This window comes from Pistacia vera, unplaced genomic scaffold (genome assembly GCF_008641045.1).
Source record: "Pistacia vera cultivar Batoury unplaced genomic scaffold, PisVer_v2 Contig118, whole genome shotgun sequence".
Taxonomy (NCBI): Eukaryota; Viridiplantae; Streptophyta; class Magnoliopsida; order Sapindales; family Anacardiaceae; genus Pistacia; species Pistacia vera.
In genome coordinates this window covers 1069891-1091212 of record NW_022195226.1, presented here as the reverse complement: position 1 = coordinate 1091212, position 21322 = coordinate 1069891, and the positions used below count along the sequence as shown (strand labels likewise).

General features: G+C 38.7%; 1 protein-coding gene and 1 pseudogene across 1 annotated transcript; both read left to right on the top strand.

Annotated features, from left to right (window-relative positions):
* Positions 1 to 316: 316 nt before the first annotated feature.
* LOC116108673 lies at positions 317 to 1216 on the top strand (annotated as a pseudogene).
* A 9748-nt stretch (positions 1217 to 10964) lies between these two features.
* Positions 10965 to 11616, top strand: LOC116108693 (nicotianamine synthase 3-like). The gene has a single exon (XM_031394931.1). It carries the CDS (start codon positions 11037 to 11039, stop codon positions 11466 to 11468), a length of 432 nt encoding a protein of 143 aa, XP_031250791.1. The 5' UTR covers positions 10965 to 11036; the 3' UTR covers positions 11469 to 11616.
* The last annotated feature ends 9706 nt before the right edge of the window (positions 11617 to 21322 follow it).

Sequence of the window (21322 nt, the reverse complement as noted above, 5' to 3'; positions counted from 1 at the left end):
CAAGATTCATTAATTTTATTTCACTCAAAATCGACTGGCATGGAACATGCCTGATCTATTGACCATAAACACATTTTCAGGTGATTTAACATCGTTGTCATGCGTTAATTGAGAGTTGAAATATCACGAAATTTCAAGATTTTAGCCTCTATAAAAAGTTGTACATGGCAAAGGCTTTCCACCAGACAAACAAAAAACTTAAAAGTAACTCACTCTCCAAAATCAGATACAGCATAATGGCGGCTTCCCTCCAAAACCCTAACGCTGAAAGCCAAATTCCAGCTGATCTCCTTACAGCTCGCACTATTGAAATCCATGCCAGCATTTTGAAACTCGAATCTCTGAAGCCTTCAAAGCAAGTTAATAGTCTCTTCACTAATCTTGTGAAACTATGTACCCTCCCATAATCCATAGACATTAAATCCTTATCCCCAGAAGTTCAAAAAATGCGCCAAAGTCTCATAATTCTATATGGCCGGGCTGAAGGCTTATTGGAGCTAGAGTTTGTAACATTTATAACCAAACTCCCCCAACCTCTAAACAATCTCAATCTCTTTCCTTATTATGGAAATTATGTAAAGTTAGCCAGTCTAGAATACACAATACTCTCTGAGAATGGATTGATGCAACCAAAGAAGGTACCGTTGTGGGTTCAGGTCCAATGCCTGTAATGTCTCTAATAATGGCTTCACATCACATGAAATCCACACACTTTGATAACTTTGACATTGATGGGAAGGTCAATCATATGGCTCGTAAAATTGTTTCAGATACCGAGTTTGAAAAGAGGATGAAATTTCATACTTTTGACATACTGGAAGTGAAGGAGAAGCTAGGAGAATATGATTGCATATTCTTGGCAGCTCTTGTTGGAATGAGTAAAGAAGAGAAAATGAAGATTCTTGGGCATATTAGGAAGTACATGAGGATGGAGGAGTTTTGCTAGTGAGAAGTGCAAATGGAGCAAGAGCATTTTTGTACCCAGTTGTTAAGGAGAATGAATTGATGGAGTTTGAAGTTCTCTCCATATTCCATCCAACAAATGATGTGATCAACTCAGTTGTTCTCGATCGCAAGCCAATCTTTTAAACAAGAGAAGCATAATGTGCTTTTCTTAAGATTGATCACCAGCTTGAATGGTTGTGTATGTTTTTATTTTTCCTTCCATTAAAATAAAGTGTTCTCTGATCGAAGTTGTAATATTACTGTGTTTCCATATAAGGTATTTTCTGTGCCTCTTTCTTTTTTATTCTGAGATCTATATAATATGATGCCACTTAAATAATGCAAGCTAATTATTTTATCACTAAAGATTTGGTCACCTCCAAAAGATTTTGTTTCCACTTTTCATTCCTTCGCCAGTATTAGAAATTCTTGCCTATAATTTAACATATGGGATTAAAGGTAAAGATAGCAAATTCTAGATAAATACAAAATAAAAATCGAAGTGCCGTGTAAAAATCCTTACTAGAATAAATGTTAATATCAGAGTCGACCATTTTTTACTATGGGTTATAAGAAAGACCATTTTTACATAAAATTCCGTTTAGCCCAGTCTTCGGTTATAAAAACCACAACTTTTACCAAAAGTCCAAGAGAAACAGGAAGAATATGAGTTCAATTTGAGGGGAAAGATACTTGGCTACAAAAAAGCATATAAAATGACAAACCAAATGATTGCTTGGCAAAATATAACATAATTTCATGTTAAGAAAATATTAAATAGTTCCGTTACTTTACCTTAAATATTTATTATAACAAAAAAATAACAAGACATGTGATAAATGTTGTTGGACTGAAGAACAAAACTGCACCGTTTAAGAATAAGTGATACGGCAGTGTTTTTTGTATGTTAGAATGTTGCTTTAGGCAGCTCAGCTAAGACACTTATCGTGTCTTTCTTCTTTATAACAAATATGGGTATAAAGTGTACAGTATCTGTAAAACTTTACTAATTAAAAAAAAAAAAATCAGATACAAAATTTTCTTCGTTCTTTCTCCTCTGTTTTTCTTCTACTCTCTACTGTTGATTCATATAGTTTCACATGGTATCAGAGCCTTGATTAACGTCAATGGCTGATAACTTTGATCCTTCTATGTTCTTCAACTCTGGAAAAGTTTTGAACAGCTCCAGCTCAACTAATTCTGTTCCTTCAGCTTTTTCGTCTGGTTTACAAGTCGTGAACCCTAAACTTACCCGCGACAACTATCGATTCTAGAGGTCGTAGATTCTTTTCGCTGTTGGAGCTCACGAGTTGGAAGACTACTTAATTGGTAATATACATTGTCCTTCTCCAATAATTGTTACTAAACAGACTGTTACTGAGTCAATTCATGGTTCTAAAGATAAAGAAAGTGAAATTAAGGAAGAAATAAATCCAGCCTATGTGAGTTGGAAACGTATAGACAAGTTCTTAGTGACCTGGTTATTAGCTTCAATTTCTGAGAGCATGTTCGATTATGTATCAAAATGTCGCTATTCACATGAAATTTGGTCTGCTCTTGAGCATGAATTTGAGATTGACTCTAGAGCTAGAGCACTTCACTTAAAAAATTTGTTGCAAACAACTCAGAAGAAAGACCTTAGTATTGATAGTTATGTTAAGAAAATGAAAGAAATAGCCTCAAGTCTGTCTGCAAGTGGACAGATTGTATCGGATGAAGATCTTCTTCAGTATGTTCTTGATGGACTTGGTCCAGAATATGATGCAGCAGTTGTTAATCTCACTTCAAGAATTGAGTCTAAATCAGACTCTATGAGTTTACAAGAAGCAAAGTTTCTGTTGCAAAAGTATGAGGTTAGGCTAGAAAAGTTCAACACGTTGGAATTCTCTAACAGTTCAGCGAATATAGCAACTACTAGTCAGCAGACTAACCTCTCTAGAAAACATGAAAATACTGGTCCCTCACTCAATCTGATGCAACATCAACATCAGACTCATCACTCTGCTTATCCAGTACCTATGAGTTTATCAACTCAGTCTGGATCTTCTAGCACCTATAATCAGATGCCTATATTTCCATATGAAGGTTCTTGGAACAATTATAGACCTGCTGTGCATACTAATTTTGGCAGAGGCAGAGGTAAGTTCAATAATAGAGGGAGACCAATTTGCCAAGTCTGTGGCAAACCGGGACATACTGCTATTCAGTGTTACCACCGATATGATTCATCCTACAGTGGGGGTTTTCATCTGGAAACCAGTTTCAGTCCAGTGGACCTGGTGTTGGAGGTTTTCAATCTTGAAGCCAGTTTCAGTCTGGTGGACCTAGTGTTGGAGGTTTTCAATCTAGAAACCAGTTTCAGTCTGGTGTTGGCGGTTTTCAAAATAGTTTTCGACCTAGTGAATCTGGTGAAGTTGCTGGTTTTCAGTCTAGAAACAATTATCAGTCTAGCATCTTTCATCCACCATCACAGGTTGCTAATGTCATGAATGGTTCTCAGTATAATCCCTCTGTCTCAGCTAGTGGTGTTAATCAAGTTGCAAGGACTTTCTCAGTTGATCAACCTGTTTATACCGGCTTACCAAGTCAACAGTCATCTGCTGGTTTTCAATTTGGCCCGCAAGCACATATAGCTATGCATCCACAACAGTGTTCAGATCTTTCCTTTGTAAATGCAAACACTCCTACTTATCCAGTCTGGTACATGGATTCAGGGGCTATTGATCACATTGCATCTGATCCAGCACACTTGAATGTTAGCAAGCCATATGAAGGGACAGATCAGTTGCAAGTGGGCAATGGTGAGTTGTTGCACATCTCTCACACTGGTACCTCTTCTTTACCCAACAAATTACATTCCAAATGTCTATATCTCAAGAATATTTTGTGTGTTCCAAAAATTACAAAAAAAATCTACTTAGTATTTCTAAATTTACAAAGGATAACAATGTAGTTGTGGAGTTTAATTCTCATTGCTGTGTTGTAAAGGACAAAGTTACCAGGGCAACACTGCTGCAAAGGGATCTTAAGGCAGGGCTTTATCAGCTGGTGATACCTCCAAATCTATCAGTTCAACCCTCTGTTCCCTTAGAAAACTCTTCCTTAAGGTCACCCTCTGGAAACCTAGTATTGTCTCACATTCATGATGCTAGTTCCTTAAGTTCATCATTAGATCCTGTTTTTAGGAATAAAGTTGGCAGTGACAAACTTAATAACAGTCAACCTGTCTGCTCTAGTGCTACTGAATCAGAGCAACAACAACATGTTCTTTCTTGTATTTCAGATTTTAGTAAACAACATATCTCTTCTTGTACTTCAGATTTTAGCAATAAAAACAGTGATATTACTGACTCTGATGTTTCCTTTATTAGTGATAATCAAAATGTCAATAGAGTTGATTGTGATGTTGACTGTTGTGCTTATAATGAATCTTCTATTTGTGTGGTTAATGATAATCAAGAATGTGCAAATTCTATCCATAAATGCATCAATCATGAAAAATCTATCTCTCATTGTGCATATCATACTGAACCAATGTCAACATGTGCTTTAACTGTGAATAATTGTTCAGATTCTATGATTTGGCATAAAAAGTTAGGACATCCACACATCAAAGCATATCAACATATAATGAGCTCTTTACTAAAGAAATCACATCTGAATTCTGTTGAGTTTTGTGATGCTTGTCAAATAGGAAAAATGCATCACACCACTTTTCCTAGATCAGTATTTCGAGTAGGTTCACCCCTTGAACTCATTCATAGTGATGTGTGGGGACCTGCCCCTATTCCTTCAACTGAAGGATTTAGATATTATGTTTCTTTCTTGGATCACTATAGTAGATTTACATGGCTCTTTCCACTTAGAACCAAGGCTGAAGTAAGATCTGTTTTCATTAAGTTTCATCACTTAGCCGAAAGACAATTTGACCATAAACTTAAATGCATTCAATCTAATCAAGGAGGTGAATATAAAAGCTTAATTCCTTACTTAACTAGTGAAGGTATTCAATTTAGACATTCATGTTCTTATGTGCATCAACAAAATGATCGAAGTGAGAGGAAACATCGACATATAGTAGAAACCGGCTTAACCTTATTAGCTCATGCATTTATGCCATTGCATTTTTGGTGGTTAGCCTTTGAAACTGCAGTGTATTTGATCAACAGAATGCCAATTGAAATTTTATAGTGGGTTTCACCCTATCAAGTGTTGTTTAAGTTTGTACTGTTGTATGATACTTTAAAAGTTTTTGGATGTGCTTGTTTCCCTTTTTTAAGAGTCTTCAACCAACATAAGTTTAGCTATCACTCTAAAAAATGTGTCTTTGTAGGATATAGTCTGGTTCACAAAGGGTACAAATGTCTCAATTCAGATGGCAAAATCTTTGTCACTCCAAGTGTTAAGTTCAATGAAAAAGAGTTCCCTTTTTCTTCTGGTTTTTCAAATATTAGTTCAACTACTTTACCATCAGTAGAGCCTTCTAATCCTACACCACAATTTTTTCCTTTTGTGTCAACAAATCACTCAAAAGTCCCATATCAATCAACTGAATCTGGTTCTACTAAATTTGCCCCTATAATGGCTAGCTCTTCTAACGATTCTCCTTCAGCTAGTATATGGAACAAAAACTGCATGCTTGTTGATAATCCTACACACCCCCACTCATCCAAATCCATTTCTTCACCTCACCAACAAATACATCCATCAAAATCATCACATCTGCCTGGAACTATTAAGATTGATTTTACAGCCTATTCAAGACCATTGTTGTCCTCTACATTAGCTTCTTTCACAACCAAATCCAATCAATTACCTTCACAAACCAGCACAACAATCTCTACCACTCCATCACCATATCCTACAATCAAATCCAGCCAGTTACCTACACAGACCAACACAATTTTTTTTAAAAATTCAGTACCAGATTTTGCAACCAGAACAGCACCCTTACCTACACCAACTACCATGATTACATCCTCTTCATAATCAATACCACAATTGCCAACAATCAGGCCTATACCAATTGCAACAACTGCACCATCATGCTCTCTTGAAGTTGATCTGACTCCTTCACAGTTTGTTAGCATTCCATCAGTCTTAAATACTTCCACCAATGTTCATCCAATGATTACAAGGTCTAAACTGGCCGAGATACACTCTTTCCCTGAAAAGTCATCAATTCAACCCTCCATCTAGCCTACACATCAAATTACAGGTTTAACTCAACCTAAAAATCACCATACAGCTCTTATACTTACTAGATCAGTTATACCAGAACCAAATTCAGTTCAAGAAGCCTTGAAGAATACTGAATGGAAAACTGCAATGCAGTGTGAATATGATGCTCTAATTTCAAATAACACATGGACACTTGTACCTTTTTCATCATAAATGAATGTTGTTGGAAACAAGTGGGTTTTTAGAGTAAAGTATAATGCTGATGGCTCTCTTCAAAAGTATAAAGCTCGGTTGGTAGCCAAGGGGTTTCAACAAACCCCGGGATTGGACTATTTTGATACCTTTAGTCCAGTTATTAAACCTTCAACAATTAGAATTATCCTCACTTTGGCTGTCACCTACAATTGGGATGTTCAAACAATTGATGTGAATAATGCTTTTCTCAATGGAACTCTAAATAAAGTTGTTTACATGGTGCAACCTCCTGGTTTTGAAGATACTATGAAACCATAGCATGTGTGCCGATTAAACAAAGCTTTATATGGGCTCAAACAGGCCCCTAGAGCCTGGTTTGATAGACTGAAACAAGCACTTCAGAACAAGGGATTCAGAAATTCTGTATCAGATTCAAGTTTATTCATTCTCAACCAAGATGCACACATCACTTATGTTTTGGTTTATGTTGATGATATCTTACTAACTGGATCTCATATGGCATATGTGAGTACCCTTGTGCAGGAACTTAATGATCAGTTTACATTGAAAACACTTGGCTCTTTAAAGTATTTTTTTTAGGCCTTGAAGTTACCAGGACAACCACTGAAATTCATCTAAGACAGACCAAGTATGCCAATGATTTGCTGCAAAAAACAAAGATGATGGAAGCCAATTCATGTGTCACTCCTATGACCACAGGATCAAAGCTGTTTCTAATGGATAGTGAACTATTTTTGGATCCCAATTTGTATAGGAGTACCGTGGGTGCTCTTCAATATCTCACTTTAACAAGACCTGATGTCAGCTTCATAGTGAACAAGTTAAGTCAATTTTGGTATCAGAGCCTTGATTAACGTCAATGGCTGATAGCTTCGATCCTTCTATGTTCTTCACTCTGGAAAAGTTTTGAACAGCTCACTCAACTAATTTGTTCCTTCAGCTTTTTCTCTGGTTTAAAGTCGTGAACCCTAAACTTACCCGCGACAACTATCGATTCTGAGGTCGTAGATTCTTTGCTGTTGGAGCTCACGAGTTGGAAGACTACTTAATTGGTAATTACTTGTCCTTCTCCAATAATTGTTACTAAAAGACTGTTACTGAGTCAATTCATGGTTCTAAAGAAAAGAAAGTGAAATAAGGAAGAAATAAATCCAGCCTATGTGAGTTGGAAACGTAAGACAAGTTCTTAGTGACCTGGTATTAGCTTCAATTTCTGAGAGCATGTTCGATTATGTATCAAAACCATTGTCGCTCCTTGCGACTCTAGAACTTCACTTAAAAAATTGTTGCAACAACTCAGAAGAAGACCTTAGTATTGATAGTTATGTTAAGAAATGAAGAAATAGCCTCAGTCTGTCTGCAAGTGGACAGATTGTATCGGATGAAGACTTCTTCAGTATGTTCTTGATGGACTTGGTCCAGAATTGATGCAGCATTGTAATCTCACTTCAAGAATGAGTCTAAATCAGACTCTGTGAGTTTACAAGAAGCAAAGTTTCTGTTGCAAAAGTATGAGGTTAGGCAGAAAAGTTCAACACGTTGGAATATTCTAACAGTTCAGCGAATATAGCAACTACTAGTCAGCAATAACCTCTCTGAAAACTGAAAATACTGGTCCCTCACTCAATCTGATGCACATCACATCAGACTCATCACTCTGCTTATCAGTACCTGTGAGTTACAACTCAGTCTGGATCTTCTAGCACCTATAATCAGATGCCTATATTTCCATATGAAGGTTCTTGGAACAATTATAGACCTCTGTGCATACTAATTTTGGCAGAGGCAGAGGTAAGTTCAATAATAGAGGGAACCAATTTGCCAAGTCTGGGCAAACCGGGACAACTGCTATTCAGTGTTACCACCGATATGATTCATCCTACAGTGGAGGTTTTCAATCTGGAGCTCAGTTTCAGTCTGGTGGACCTGGTGTTGGAGGTTTTCAATCGAAACCAGTTTCATCTGGTGTGGTGGTTTTTTAGAATAGTTTTCGACCTGGTGATTGGTGAAGTTGGGTTTTCAGTCTAGAAACAATTATCAGTCTGCTATTTCATCCACCATCACAGGTTGCTAATGTCATGAATGGTTCTCAGTATAATCCCTCTGTCTCACTGTGGTGTTAATCAAGTTGCAAGGACTTTCTCAGTTGATCAACCTGTTTATACCGGCTTACCAAGTCAACAGTCATCTGCTGGTTTTCAATTTGGCCCGCAAGCACATATAGTATGCATCCACAACAGTGTTCAGATCTTCCTTTGAAATGCAAACACTCCTACTATCCAGTCTGGTACATGGATTCGGGGCTATGATACATTGCATCTGATCCAGCACACTTGAATGTTAGCAAGCCTATGAAAGGACAGATAGTTGCAAGTGGGCAATGTGAGTTGTTGCACATCTCTCACACTGGTACCTCTTCTTTACCCAACAATTACATTCCAAATGTCTTATCTCAAATATTTTGTGTGTTCCAAAAATTACAAAAAATCTACTTAGTATTTCTAAATTTACAAAAGATAACAATGTAGTTGTGGAGTTTAATTCTCATTGCTGTGTTGTAAAGGACAAAGTTACCAGGGCAACACTCTGCAAAGGGATCTTAAGGCAGGGCTTTATCAGCTGGTGATACTCCAAATCTATCAGTTCAACCCTCTGCCTTAGAAAACTCTTCCTTAAGGTCACCCTCTAAACCTAGTATTGTCTCACATTCATGATGCTAGTTCTTAAGTTCATCATTAGATCCTGTTTTTAGGAATAAAGTTGGCAGTGACAAACTTAATAACAGTCCTGTCTGCTCTAGTGCTACTGAATCAGAGCAACACAACAATGTTCTTTCTTGTATTTAGATTTTATAAACAACATATCTCTTCTGTACTTAGATTTTAGCAATAAAAACAGTGATATTATGACTCTGATGTTTCCTTTATTAGTGATAATCAAATGTCAATAGAGTGATTGTGATGTGACTGTGTGCTATAATGAATCTTCTTTTGTGTGGTTAATGATAATCAAGAATGTGCAAATTCTATCCATAAATGCATCATCATGAAAAATCTATCTCTCATTGTGCATATCATACTGAACCATGTCAACATGTGCTTTAACTGTGAAAATTGTTTGATTCTATGATTTGGCATAAAAAGTTAGGACACACACATCAAAGCATATCAACATATATGAGCTCTTTACTAAAGAAATACATCTAATTCTATTGAGTTTTGTGACGCTTGTCAATAGGAAAAATGCATCACACCACTTTTCCTAGATCAGCATTTCGAGTAGGTTCACCCCCTTGAACCATTCAAATCAGATACAAAATTTTCTTCGTTCTTTCTCCTCTGTTTTTCTTCTACTCTCTACTGTTGTTCATATACTTCACAAATGTCATATACCCCAATTATTTTATTATGTGTTATAAATTAATTAATATAAGCTTCATGATATGTTATCTGTTTAATAATATTAACCTGTGAGATTCATAAGAATAATGTACTTTTTCGAATAAATGAAACAAACATTCGATATCGAATAAATTAATATTTCCGAGCTTATTTTAAAGATTGTGCGACTGCACTGTGCATCAACCGATATTGTTAGTACGTAATTGGGTAATCATGGCCATGGGGAACGAACGGGAGAAAAACATTTTTTAATTGTCAATGGGTTGAACTATTTTCCCACCCTAGGTTTTAGCTAAACTACAATATCATTATTTTGATTTGAAGTGTTAATCTCCAAATTAGGTTGTATACGAGCCGAGTCGAGCTGAACACCGTGGTGTTCGAAGCTCGGCTTGTGAAAATTTAGCGAGCTTGAGCTTGAGCTTGGGTTCATCGAGCTTTGAAAACTAGGCTTGAAGCTCAGCTCGAGATGATTTGCTAAGCTCGAGCTTGGCTCGTCTATTTCTTCCTCTTCCTCTTGAACTAAATTACAGTGTTAAAAATCAAAATCAAAAGTCGAGTTTTGTCTGTGCCATCAAAATTACAGTACACCCATCTACCAAAATACCCAACCAAATTTTCACATCAAAATTACATTTATAATTATAAATAAATCACACACAAACAGATCACATCCTCTCTCTTCCGTGATCAAAAGATGAACTCAAATCCACCATAAAATAATTTAACAAATCGAACCCATATTTGGACTTACTACTTTCAATTACTTCAACATGTGAAGCATTTTGTAGAAGAAAATGTGATAGAATTTGAGGTGGGTCTGACTCCTCACCCAATAAGGCCTTGTTGAATGGGAGGATTACCCCCTCTTATAACCCAATAGGCTTGAGCGTGCCTAGTCGATGTGGGACTCTAACACTCCCCCTCACTGTCAAGCCCATATGTTGGGTCATGCCTGTTATTGGAGGTAGTTGCTTGCTCTAACTCCTCACCCGCTGGTCAAGCGCTTAGCTCAACTGAACCTGGGCTCTGATACTATGTTAGAATTTGAGGTGGGTCTAACTTCTCAACCAATAAGGCCTTGTTGAATGGGAGGATTACCCCCTTTTATAACCCAATAGGCTTGAGCGTGCCTAGTCGATGTGAGACTCCAATACTTCCCGTCACGGTCAAGCCCATATCTTGGGTCATGCCTGTTGATGGAGGTAGCTGNTGGCAAATCTAGAATACACAGTCCTCTCTCAGAATGGAGTGGTGAAACCAAAGAAGGTAGCCTTTGTGGGTTCGGGTCCAATGCCTCTAACATCTCTTATAATGGCTTCACATCACATGAAATCCACACACTTTGATAACTTCGATATCGATGAGGCGGCCAATCATGTGGCTCGGAAAATTGTTTCTTCTGATGCCGAGTTTGAAATGAGGATGAAATTTCATACTTGTGACATAATGGAAGTGAAGGAGAAGCTAGGCGAATATGATTGCATATTCTTGGCAGCTCTTGTTGGAATGAGTAAAGAAGAGAAAGTGAAGATTCTTGGACATATTAGGAAGTACATGAAGGATGGAGGAGTTTTGCTGGTGAGAAGTGCAAATGGAGCAAGAGCATTTTTCTACCCAATTGTTGAGGAGAATGAATTGATGGAGTTTGAAGTTCTCTCCATATTCCATCCAACAAATGATGTGATCAACTCAGTCGTTCTCGTTCGCAAGCCAATCTTTTAAACAAGAGAAGGATAATTTGCTTTCTTTAATAAGATTGCCAGCTACAATATTGGCTTCGTGTGTTTTTATTTTCCTCCGATTAAAATAAATTGTTATCTGGTTTGTTTTGCTCTAAATTGTAAGTGTGCTTCCATGTAAGGTATTTTCTATAAGTTAACACATTGAATCTCTTTTAACAATGGAAGACTAAAATAGTCATTTACATATCTCAAATTACTTACCCCCAATTCAATCCCAAAATTTGACATTCACATAAATCATCTCCCCTCTTCTGCCGCCAGTGATTTGGAGTTGATTTCGGTCAATTTTGGTTCCGATCGATTTTCTCACCAAAATCTATCGAAATCATCATTTTATCATTTTCCAACCTTGATAGCCCTCGATTTGACTAATTTTTGATGAATCTAGCAACCCAACTCCACCACACGACAGCCATTTCCAGCCTTTTTGGCATGTACCCGACATTGTTGGCCTTCCCCGACACCACCATCTTCCTCCCCTCAGCCCTCTCACCAAAACCCCTATCATACCTTATCTGTTTACTCTGCCAATCGCCGGCCATCGATATCTTTTGGGCCGTGACTTCTCAAGCCTTTTCTTATCAATCTTGGCATTGGAAATCACCCATTTCACCACCCATCACTTCTCCAACATCTACTCTCCAAAACCTCCCACCAACCTAACCTTGTTAGCCTGTCGATTGTTGTTCACCTCTCCTAGTGATTTTTCATTTCAAAAGGCAAAAAAAATATATATATATATGAAATAATTTTTTTAATATATGCTTATATTATTAGAGGGCCCCAAAGTAACTCCTGTCTAGGGTTACAAATGTTCTAGAGACGGCCCTGTAAACTAGACTATATAAAACTGGAGGTACAAACTTGCTATTTTGTTAAACTTTGGGTGGGAATATATATAAAAAGTTTATAATAAATTTGGGCTTTTATGGCTTTTTTGGGGCCCTTTGGCTTAGACAAGAAATTATAAACCATTTTCATTTTTGTAAGATATTCAAAAAAAAAAAAATTATAAAAAATTTGGGGCCCCATTTTTTTGGGGCCCTGGGCAGGTGCCTCACCTGCCTACCCCTTAAGTCAGCCCTGGTCAAGAGTACTGCCCTTTTATCAGTACTACATTTCCAGAAATGTGACTGGGGCAAGTAGTGAAAAGTGAAAACAACGGCTCCGTTTGGTTCAAAATTTGGGGGTTTTGGGAAAAGTTTTTTGAAAAAAGTTAAAAAAAAGTTGAATTGGGCGGGTATTATGATGTAGGATTTATAAATTAATAAAATACCCTATATATTTATCTTTTTTACAAAATACCCCCTATAATAAAACATTAAAAGTTAACAAAAATACCCCTAACCCACCCTCAAACACCCCCAGTAGGCCACCACCACCGGAGGTGGCCGGAGTCGCCTTATGGGCGCATGACCGGCTGGATCTTGCCGGTCATGCGCCGATATGGCCTTTTCCGGCCAGATCCACAGTGGATCTGGCCGGCAAAGGCCAAATCTGGCCGTCAACCGCCAGCATCTGGCCGTATTTGCTCTCAATGACGGCCAACAAATGGTCGTCGTTGACCTAGATAGCCCACTAACGGCCAGATCAGGGGTAGTGCGCCATCCTACCAGATTCGGCCATTTTCCGGCGGTGGTGCGGGAATCTGGTAAATGTGGATTGTTGGGGTGTTTTGTATTTTAAAAAAAAAATTTAGGGGTATTTAATTAAATTAACAAATTTAAAGGGTTTAAAAAAAATTGAATAATATTGAAAATAGTATTCCCAAAAATGAGAGTTTTTGGGTATTTTACTGTTAACTTTTTTGGGAATACTAAAAGTAGTATTCCCAATCTTAAACCAAACGAAGCCACGTCTTTTGAAAGTGCCCAAATCTTTATGCTAAATAATATTTGCTGCAATATGCGTACTTGTTTATTTTCTGGAAGCTCCCCAACAAAATTACACTTCATAAATCGGCGCCTCTAAATATTAATGTTAGAAGCTTCAATGGTTTTATGTGCTTCATTACCATGCAATATTTAAGTGGCATATATCTTACTATAAACACTTAGATCCTAACCGGGCCGCTCGGGAGGATTTCCTGAACTCGCGGATATGTTATCCTCCGCGGACCAGGCTGTGGCTCGGTCCGGCTGATCGCCATAGCATGGCGGGGTGCACACGCGAAATGCCCTTTCCTTGTCGGCCATCTGGACTGATTTTACATAGCATTCGCGAGACGCGCTTGTGATCCGACCCTCCCCTATCCCGTTGGAGTGGGGAACTTCATCTTGAGATGATAAATGGAAGTGACTGCCCTGAAAGTTCTCAGTAGAGGTCACCCCAGGATTCCATTGAAGGCCGATGGACAGTCACGACCAAGAATTCTGTAACCCTAGTCACCTCGTCGTAGTCGCCAGCGTGATGGTAGTTGGATCGTTCCATTGGGGATCAGGTGTCCCTGTAAAAACCGTACAAAGGATCGAGGCTGGCTTCAGGTCGCCTCGACCAGGTTCATTCTATCGAAAGCGGACTTGAACAGAATGTTCACAGTGCTTCCGTTGCCACAAGCATTCTGTGCATTATGACACCTATCAGGGGGGTGATTACCAGGCATCCTCGTGAGGATGGTGCAGCGAGCTGCCTCTTTTTACAAAAGGTGATCGGTCCTCTTTTCGGGCTTTTTGAGGTCGCTGCGAAGTGTTCATTACCCTAATAGGTCGTGGCGAGCTTCGCGAGCATATCTTTCTGCGCTCCTCGCGTGTTTTGCGAGGTGCGGACCTCCGAAGATTATATTAACACTGTCGTACCCGCTGCGATCACGGCGCTTTTTTTCGCTCCCCTTGGTTTTCTTTTGGGGAATCGTCAATGTACTCCTTGAAGTGCCCTTCTTGATGAGCTCTTCGATAGAGCCTGTTAGAGCTCGGCATCATCGGTGAGATGCCCATTTTCCGATGATAACGGTAGTACTTTTTGTTGTTTCTAGCGTTAGCGGGGGTTTTCATTGGTTCAGGCTCACCGAGCAGGTAGCTTCCTCGGATTTGTCGAGGATCGCTAGATGGACACATTCAACGGAGTGTATTGGGTCCCGTCGCGGTCGCGACGGGGGACAGGAGCATAGGACTTTTTTGCTCGTAGCGGGGTTTCTCCCTTTTCGCTGACGTCAATGTCTCCCTTGCGATCAGTCGCCTATTGTCTCCCAGACCTGACATACTACTGGAAGTGCCGTGAGCGCGACGGCGGAGTGCCGCCAGTGAATTCTCTATTCGGAGATACTTTTCTGCCAGGTTATAGAATCTGGTGAGGGAAATATCGTCCTAGCGCTGTTCTTTCCACAGTTCGGTTTGCGGGCGAACTCCAGCTATTATAAGAGTTCGGATGGACTCTTCTGGTGCGTGAGCCACTTTGTTGAGCTCCCTGTGGAAGCGATCAATGTAAGACAGGGATTCGTTCTTTCTTGCCTTATATTGCTAAGGTAGCTCAACGGCATTGAAATTTCGGTTGGCTTGGAAATGCCGCAGGAACGTCGTGCTCATTGAGGCCACGAACTGATCGATCCCGCTGGGAGCGACCTTAACCACCGTTTGGCATGAGAAGTTAGTGTCACGGCCAAACAACGTCTTTCGCAAGGTCCGAAACCTGTGGAGCTCCATCAAGTCGTTTAACTCATATAAATGATCCTGCGGATCATAGTTTCCATCAAACGGCCGCATATCCGGCATTCTGAACCCTGGTGGAGTGGAGCAGCTAGCACTTCAGGAGAAAATGGGGATGTAGAGGCGACCTGTGCCTGTTCGTTTCCCTGCTCCCTTAACCTGTCCAGAGCTCGCTGCACTCCTCAATTCGTGGTAACGGAGCCTACTGGGTTGTTTTCACCCATGCGAGCCCGGCCTTCCCGGTTGCGTTCAGGGAGTTCGGAGGTCGGATCCCTCTCGCTCGGCTGGTATTCCCAGCGCGCTCGACACACGCTGACTAGAGGCGTGTGAAGGCGATGTATTGTGCGGGGCATTTTCACGACCCTCGCGGGGTAGGAACCGCCCGCGAGGTATGGAGGCCACCCGCATGAGAACGATCGGTATCGTTCTGCTGGTGGTGATAGGAATCACGCGACCAGCATTTTCGGTCGGGTTTGCTTGCGACGTGGCATGGGACAGATCGGGATCCACTTTTTCAGAGTCTCAGCTTTGCCGACACCCTGCTCGGGGCGCCTTTTGTATCGCTGGCCTTTGGGAGCGTAGGCTTACTTTTTGCACATTGCTTACCCTTGCGTTTACGCGCTGCAGTGCTCGCGCACGGGCTATCGCCTGCCGCGCTTTCGCGCGACCTGCAGGCGTTTTTGGCGGTTGTACTGCTCCGGCTGTCGCGGACAACATGCCTTGGTCCAGACGGTCCAACCTCTGGTTGACGTCTGGAGAGTATTGTCGAACCTCTCCAGGTAGCTTGGATAGCAGGGTCTAGTTGCGGAGCTGCTGGGGTATTCCCAACAGCATTTTGCGAAACTGGAGGTATGTTGGAAGGGGTGTCTCTGGGCTGGGGGGACTCCTTCGGCATGTGGTTCCCCTGCTCAGGTTCAGATTGGCGGGCCATTGTAGCTGTAAGACCAGTAGGTAAAGATTCTCCTGATGAAGGGTAGACGCTAAATCAGCCCCTCCTTCTAGCGCCAAACTGTTGATGCTCGTTTTCGGCACCAACCAATTGTCACGGGGATTATTATTTGATGAATTAACACACGTGTAATGGAAATATGGAGTGAATAAATGCAAAGAAGACTTTTAAAGTGGTTCGGATGCTAAGGTAGCAAATCCTACGTCCACTGATTTGTATTGTATAGTGTGGGGTCGGTCGCGAAGCGGACTGACGTACATAAGAGTTATGAAAAGTAAGTGTCTTTACAAGAGAGAGAGAGTGATTCTATGTAAAAAATGGCCGAATCCCCTAATGGAGGGGTCTTCTTCATTTTATATCAAATTGAAGCGTGTAATCATCATTAAATCCATGGGTTGGTGTGATTGTCAGGATATAATCTGGCTTTAAGTCCCATTTTCCTTTTTCCAAGCTGACTTCGCACGACTTGCTGCAGAGGAATGGACGCGTGTGAGCTCCATATTATTTTGCAGGTCTGACGTGTGCGTGTGCCCTGACGGGAGCAGGTCACCCTTAACGTGACTTTCCACGTCAGCCCTTATTTTCCTGGGCATAAAGTGGTGATACTATATTGGGTTGTTCTGGTGGCGGCTCATTTTCAGTTTGGATCTAGGATTTGGACTTGACTGTTATATTACACAATTTTCTGTTAGTTTAAAGGGTAGGAATTTGAGATTTATGAACCAGGGCTGCCATTTCGCTTTACCTTGGGTGGGAGCAGCGTAAGTTTGCTTTATATAATTTAATTTGGGGGGAAACAGCTTTTTTTCACTTAATGACATTTTCTCACCTGTAAACTTTTAAAATATCATTTTAATATCTAAATCTATATTCCGTTTCTGATTTTGGTATCAATGCGACTCTATACCACTACATTCTCTTTTCCCATCATTATTTACTAAACCTCTCAAACCATACTCTCGCTAACTCCGTCAATCATCGAAAATTGAGTGACTAGGGTTTACACAGTCGCCCCTCCTAAGTTAAATTTTGGTCGATTCTAACCACCAAAATTTAACTTTCTACTATCAAAAAATTGATCAGGCTTCCCTCCTTGAAAGCCCCAATAATTTAGATCGAGTTTACTTTATTTTCATCGTCAAAATATAAATTTAGATAATAAAATGATATTTTAAAATTTTATGGGTAAAAATATATCATTAACCATTATTTGGGAACTCCTCTCCTCAATTTGGTTACCAATAAGTCCAATAGAAACTGAAAGAATATAAGTTCAGTCTGCGGGGAAAAATACTAGGCTATCAAAAAGAATATAAAACGACAAACCAAATGATTGCTTGCCAATGACATAATTTCATTTTAAGAAAACATCATACAAGCTTGATGATATGTTATTGGTCCAATTTTATATAAGAATAATTAACTCTTTGGAACAAATGAAGCGAACTTTCGAAGTATAATAATAATTTTAAAGATTGTGTAGTTGGGTAGTCCATGGCAATCAAAGGGGAAAAAACAATTTTTAATTGTGAAGTAGGTCAAATTATATTCCCACCGAAGGTTTCTCTAAACTATAATATCATACCCTTGGTTTGGAAAACCTTCAGAGGACGTTTGACTCAAAAAATGTTAGATTACCGAAAAGTTATATTACCTTAAAAATTACTAAGAATCTTTAGAAAAATGTGTTTGGTTAATTAGTGAGTATGTTATATTAATATGTTTGGTTGGAAGAAATAAATTGGTGAGTATGTTATTTAAATTACTGATTGTCCTCTAAGGGTATGTTATATTAATATGTTTGGTTGGGCGGAATAAATTGGTGGATATGTTATTTAAATTACTGAGTGTCCTCTAATTAAATATTATTATTATATTTTTTTTAATTTGATTATTATTTGGATTATTATAGCCCCCCCTGCATTTAAAAACTTAGCAAAAACAACCTCATAATAAAAGTTTGAAAAATCAACAAAGCACCCTCACAACCCAGCCACTGCCAGCAACCATTGTAGGCCACTGGCAACAGGCAACCTACGGCGCATGAAAGGCAGGAAATGGCCTCCGTGTGCCGTATGGCCATTCCCGACTAGAGATCTAGCCGAAAATGGCAAAACGTGATAGATCTAGCCGTCGACGGCCAGATCGATGATGGATCTGGTCGTCAACGGCCAGATCGATGGCCGTTGACAGCTAGATTAGATCTAGTATTCAACGGCCAGATCTGGCACGATCTGGCCGGAAATGGCCATATCGACACACGACAGCCATTTTTGGCCTTCTGTGCACTGTTCCTGCTGCAGCGTTGGTTGCCGGTAGCAGGCAACAGCAGGTGGGTGGGGGTGGCGGCTTGGGTAGACTGCAATTTGTTTTGAATTCAAAGGTAATTTTGTCCAAAAAGTTAATTCATTGTAAAAGCTATATTCATGTAAATAAATTTAAAAATAAGGGCATTATTGTCCTTAAATTTTATTAATAAGGGATAGAATTGTAACAAAAAAAGATTACCTTGGTAATCTTAGAATACCTAAGAAAATTGAGGTAATCTAATTACCTCTCATATTACCAACAGTAACTACTATTGGTATTTGAAGATTACCGGAATCTTATATTACTTGACAACCAAACATGGTAATCAATTAATATAAGATGACATAACTCCAATAATCCCACATTACCCCCAACCAAACGCCCCCTTAAAGTTATTAGTCTCCAATCCATTCATTCAAACTGGGGTTAGACAGACAATATCAATTTACTCTTTTATATCATTATTAAAATAAAAAATACAGTTTCATAATACTCTTTAATCTTCCATTCATCTTGAATCACCAAATTGAATGTAATATCCTCATAGTTTTGAATTTGAATTATGGGTTGACTTTTTATTTTTTTTGAGTAGTAGATAAAAAAATTAATTTTTTTGTAGAGTTTGAAATGTTTAAGTGGGTCATGGGAATATCTTCTAAATTTTAAATATCGTTTGTTAATAAGAAGGATATTAAATAACCACTACTAGGTAGTCTAATGGTCAACTAGGACTCTTCAGTGTATTACTCAATATGTCTTAAGTTCGATCCACATGAGTTGTTAATAAGGATAATCACTGAGGGGATTTACCCAAGTATCAACTTCAGGATCTTGAAAGATTAATTAAGATATACGCAAATTAACTCGGACATCAAAAAAAAAAAAAAAAAAAAATTAAGGTTTAGGGATGGCCACTAAGAGGATTTACCCGGTTGTCAACTTCAAGGCTGCGCCTATGTTTTTGGTCGATGGAAGCAGAGGAATTTTCAATTATAAAGTTTCCTTGTCGGGTAAATTTTAGTCTTGATGTTTTGTCGATGTTATTTCTATTCCAAGAAGTAGCATTTTAAGTGGAGGAAGGATTCCTGAGTGAGTTAGCATTATGCTAATAGTGGAACGGTGTTTTCATGGTCAAGTAGGAGAGTAAGTTTAGATTTCTTGAGGTAAATAATTCTCACATACCGTACCTATTAAATATATTTTAATGTATTATTAAATAAATTGTTTAATTTGTATTGGACTGAAACTCACCATATATATTTCTGTATTGAAGGTAAATGTTATTTCACTCAAGAGTTATTTTAAACATTGGGCCCGTTTGGATCGGGTTTAAATTTTTTAACAATGATAATATGTGTTTAATTTAGCAGATTGCCGTATTTGGCATTTTTGTAAAAAAAAATTACAGGAAAAAAAGATGACAAATAGTGCTCAAAGGGGGGTAAATTGCCCAGAATATTTGTACCTCATGGGGGGCTGTTATTAAAACGTTATCGGGTAATCATAATTTCTGTCCAATCTTGCCCCTAAACAGTATATTATGCAGACGAAAATATCTTTGGCTTGGCTAATAATTACAAAACACCCAATTTGTAAAATGACAAAAACACCCCCACCAGCACAGTGCCAGATTTCGGGCACCACCGCAGGAATTTGGTCAGAATCTTCCGTTATGACTCAGAGTGGTCAAATCTGGCCATTTATTCAACAATCTGGCCTTTTCCAGCCAGATCCACCATGGATCTGGCCGGAAAAGGCCAGATCTAGCCGTCGACGGCCGAAAAAGGCTAGATATAGCCAAAGAGTTGGCCGTCGTTGACCGTCAATGACCGCCAAGAGTTGGCCGTCGTTAACCGTCAACGACGGCCATTTCTTTGGTCGTCGCTGATGGCCAGATCCACCATAGATCTGGCAGGAAAAAGCCAGATCGGTGAATAAACGACCATTTTCGGTCGTTTTTAGGCCGTTGTGACAGATTCTGGCCACCACTGACGGTGGTTGCCAGAATCTAACAACTATGGGTGGATGGGCTTGTTTTTGTTAATTTTTAAACTTTTCTTTTCTAAGGGTGTTTAATTAAGTTAATAAACTTAAGGGGTCTAAAAGTAATTAGAAAAATAGAATAGTATTTCCCAAAATACTTAAACAAAAAAGCAATAATTAAATAAATAAGTATTTTGGGAATATGATAAAGAATAAGGTTTCAAATAATAAAACAAACAAGCCCTTAATTATTTATATCTAATAATCATCTAAAAGGCATTTTAGTAAAAGGTATTTCAGGACATCTGTTATTATTATCAACCAAACACATTAATTATTAATACATCTCAATTGAACCAAGCATAATAATAATTTAAATCCGGTAATTTATAAGGTAATCTTTCTTTCTGGTAATCTTATTACTAAGATAAAAAAATATTATATGATCCAAACGCCCCTATTATATTACTAAAGTTTCCTAAATAAAATAAAAGTATTTGTGTTACTGTTTTGCTAAAAAATTAAATGGTTTTTGGCTCACTGTCTATAGTTCTGTACAGTTACTGTTCGGCTTAATTACTGTTACCGTTACTGTTTTGTTCAACTGAATTACTTTTATGAATTGATCTGTCCACTGTTCTAGCTAGGTCACCGGGAATATAGGTCGTTCTATACTTCTATGTGACGTGAGTTGTGTGTTTAGTGAGTCATTTGGTTTGTGGGATAATGGAAGAATTTTTTATTCAAGTACTAATCTCTGGGTAATTAGATATATTTTATTTCATTTTGTACTACTGTTGAATTTTTAGGGTTGTTACATTTAATTTTCCAAATTAATTAAAAAATAAACCAACAAAATACTCCAAAAAATAAAAATTGCATCCATTATGGATCAAAAATTGCATCCATTATGGATCAAAAATTGCATTGAGGTTCTCTCTCGAATTCGAA

Excerpts from the sequence above, each read along its gene's own strand:
- LOC116108693 (XM_031394931.1), top strand. The coding sequence starts at position 11,037 with ATGCCTCTAACATCTCTTATAATGGCTTCACATCACATGAAATCCACA.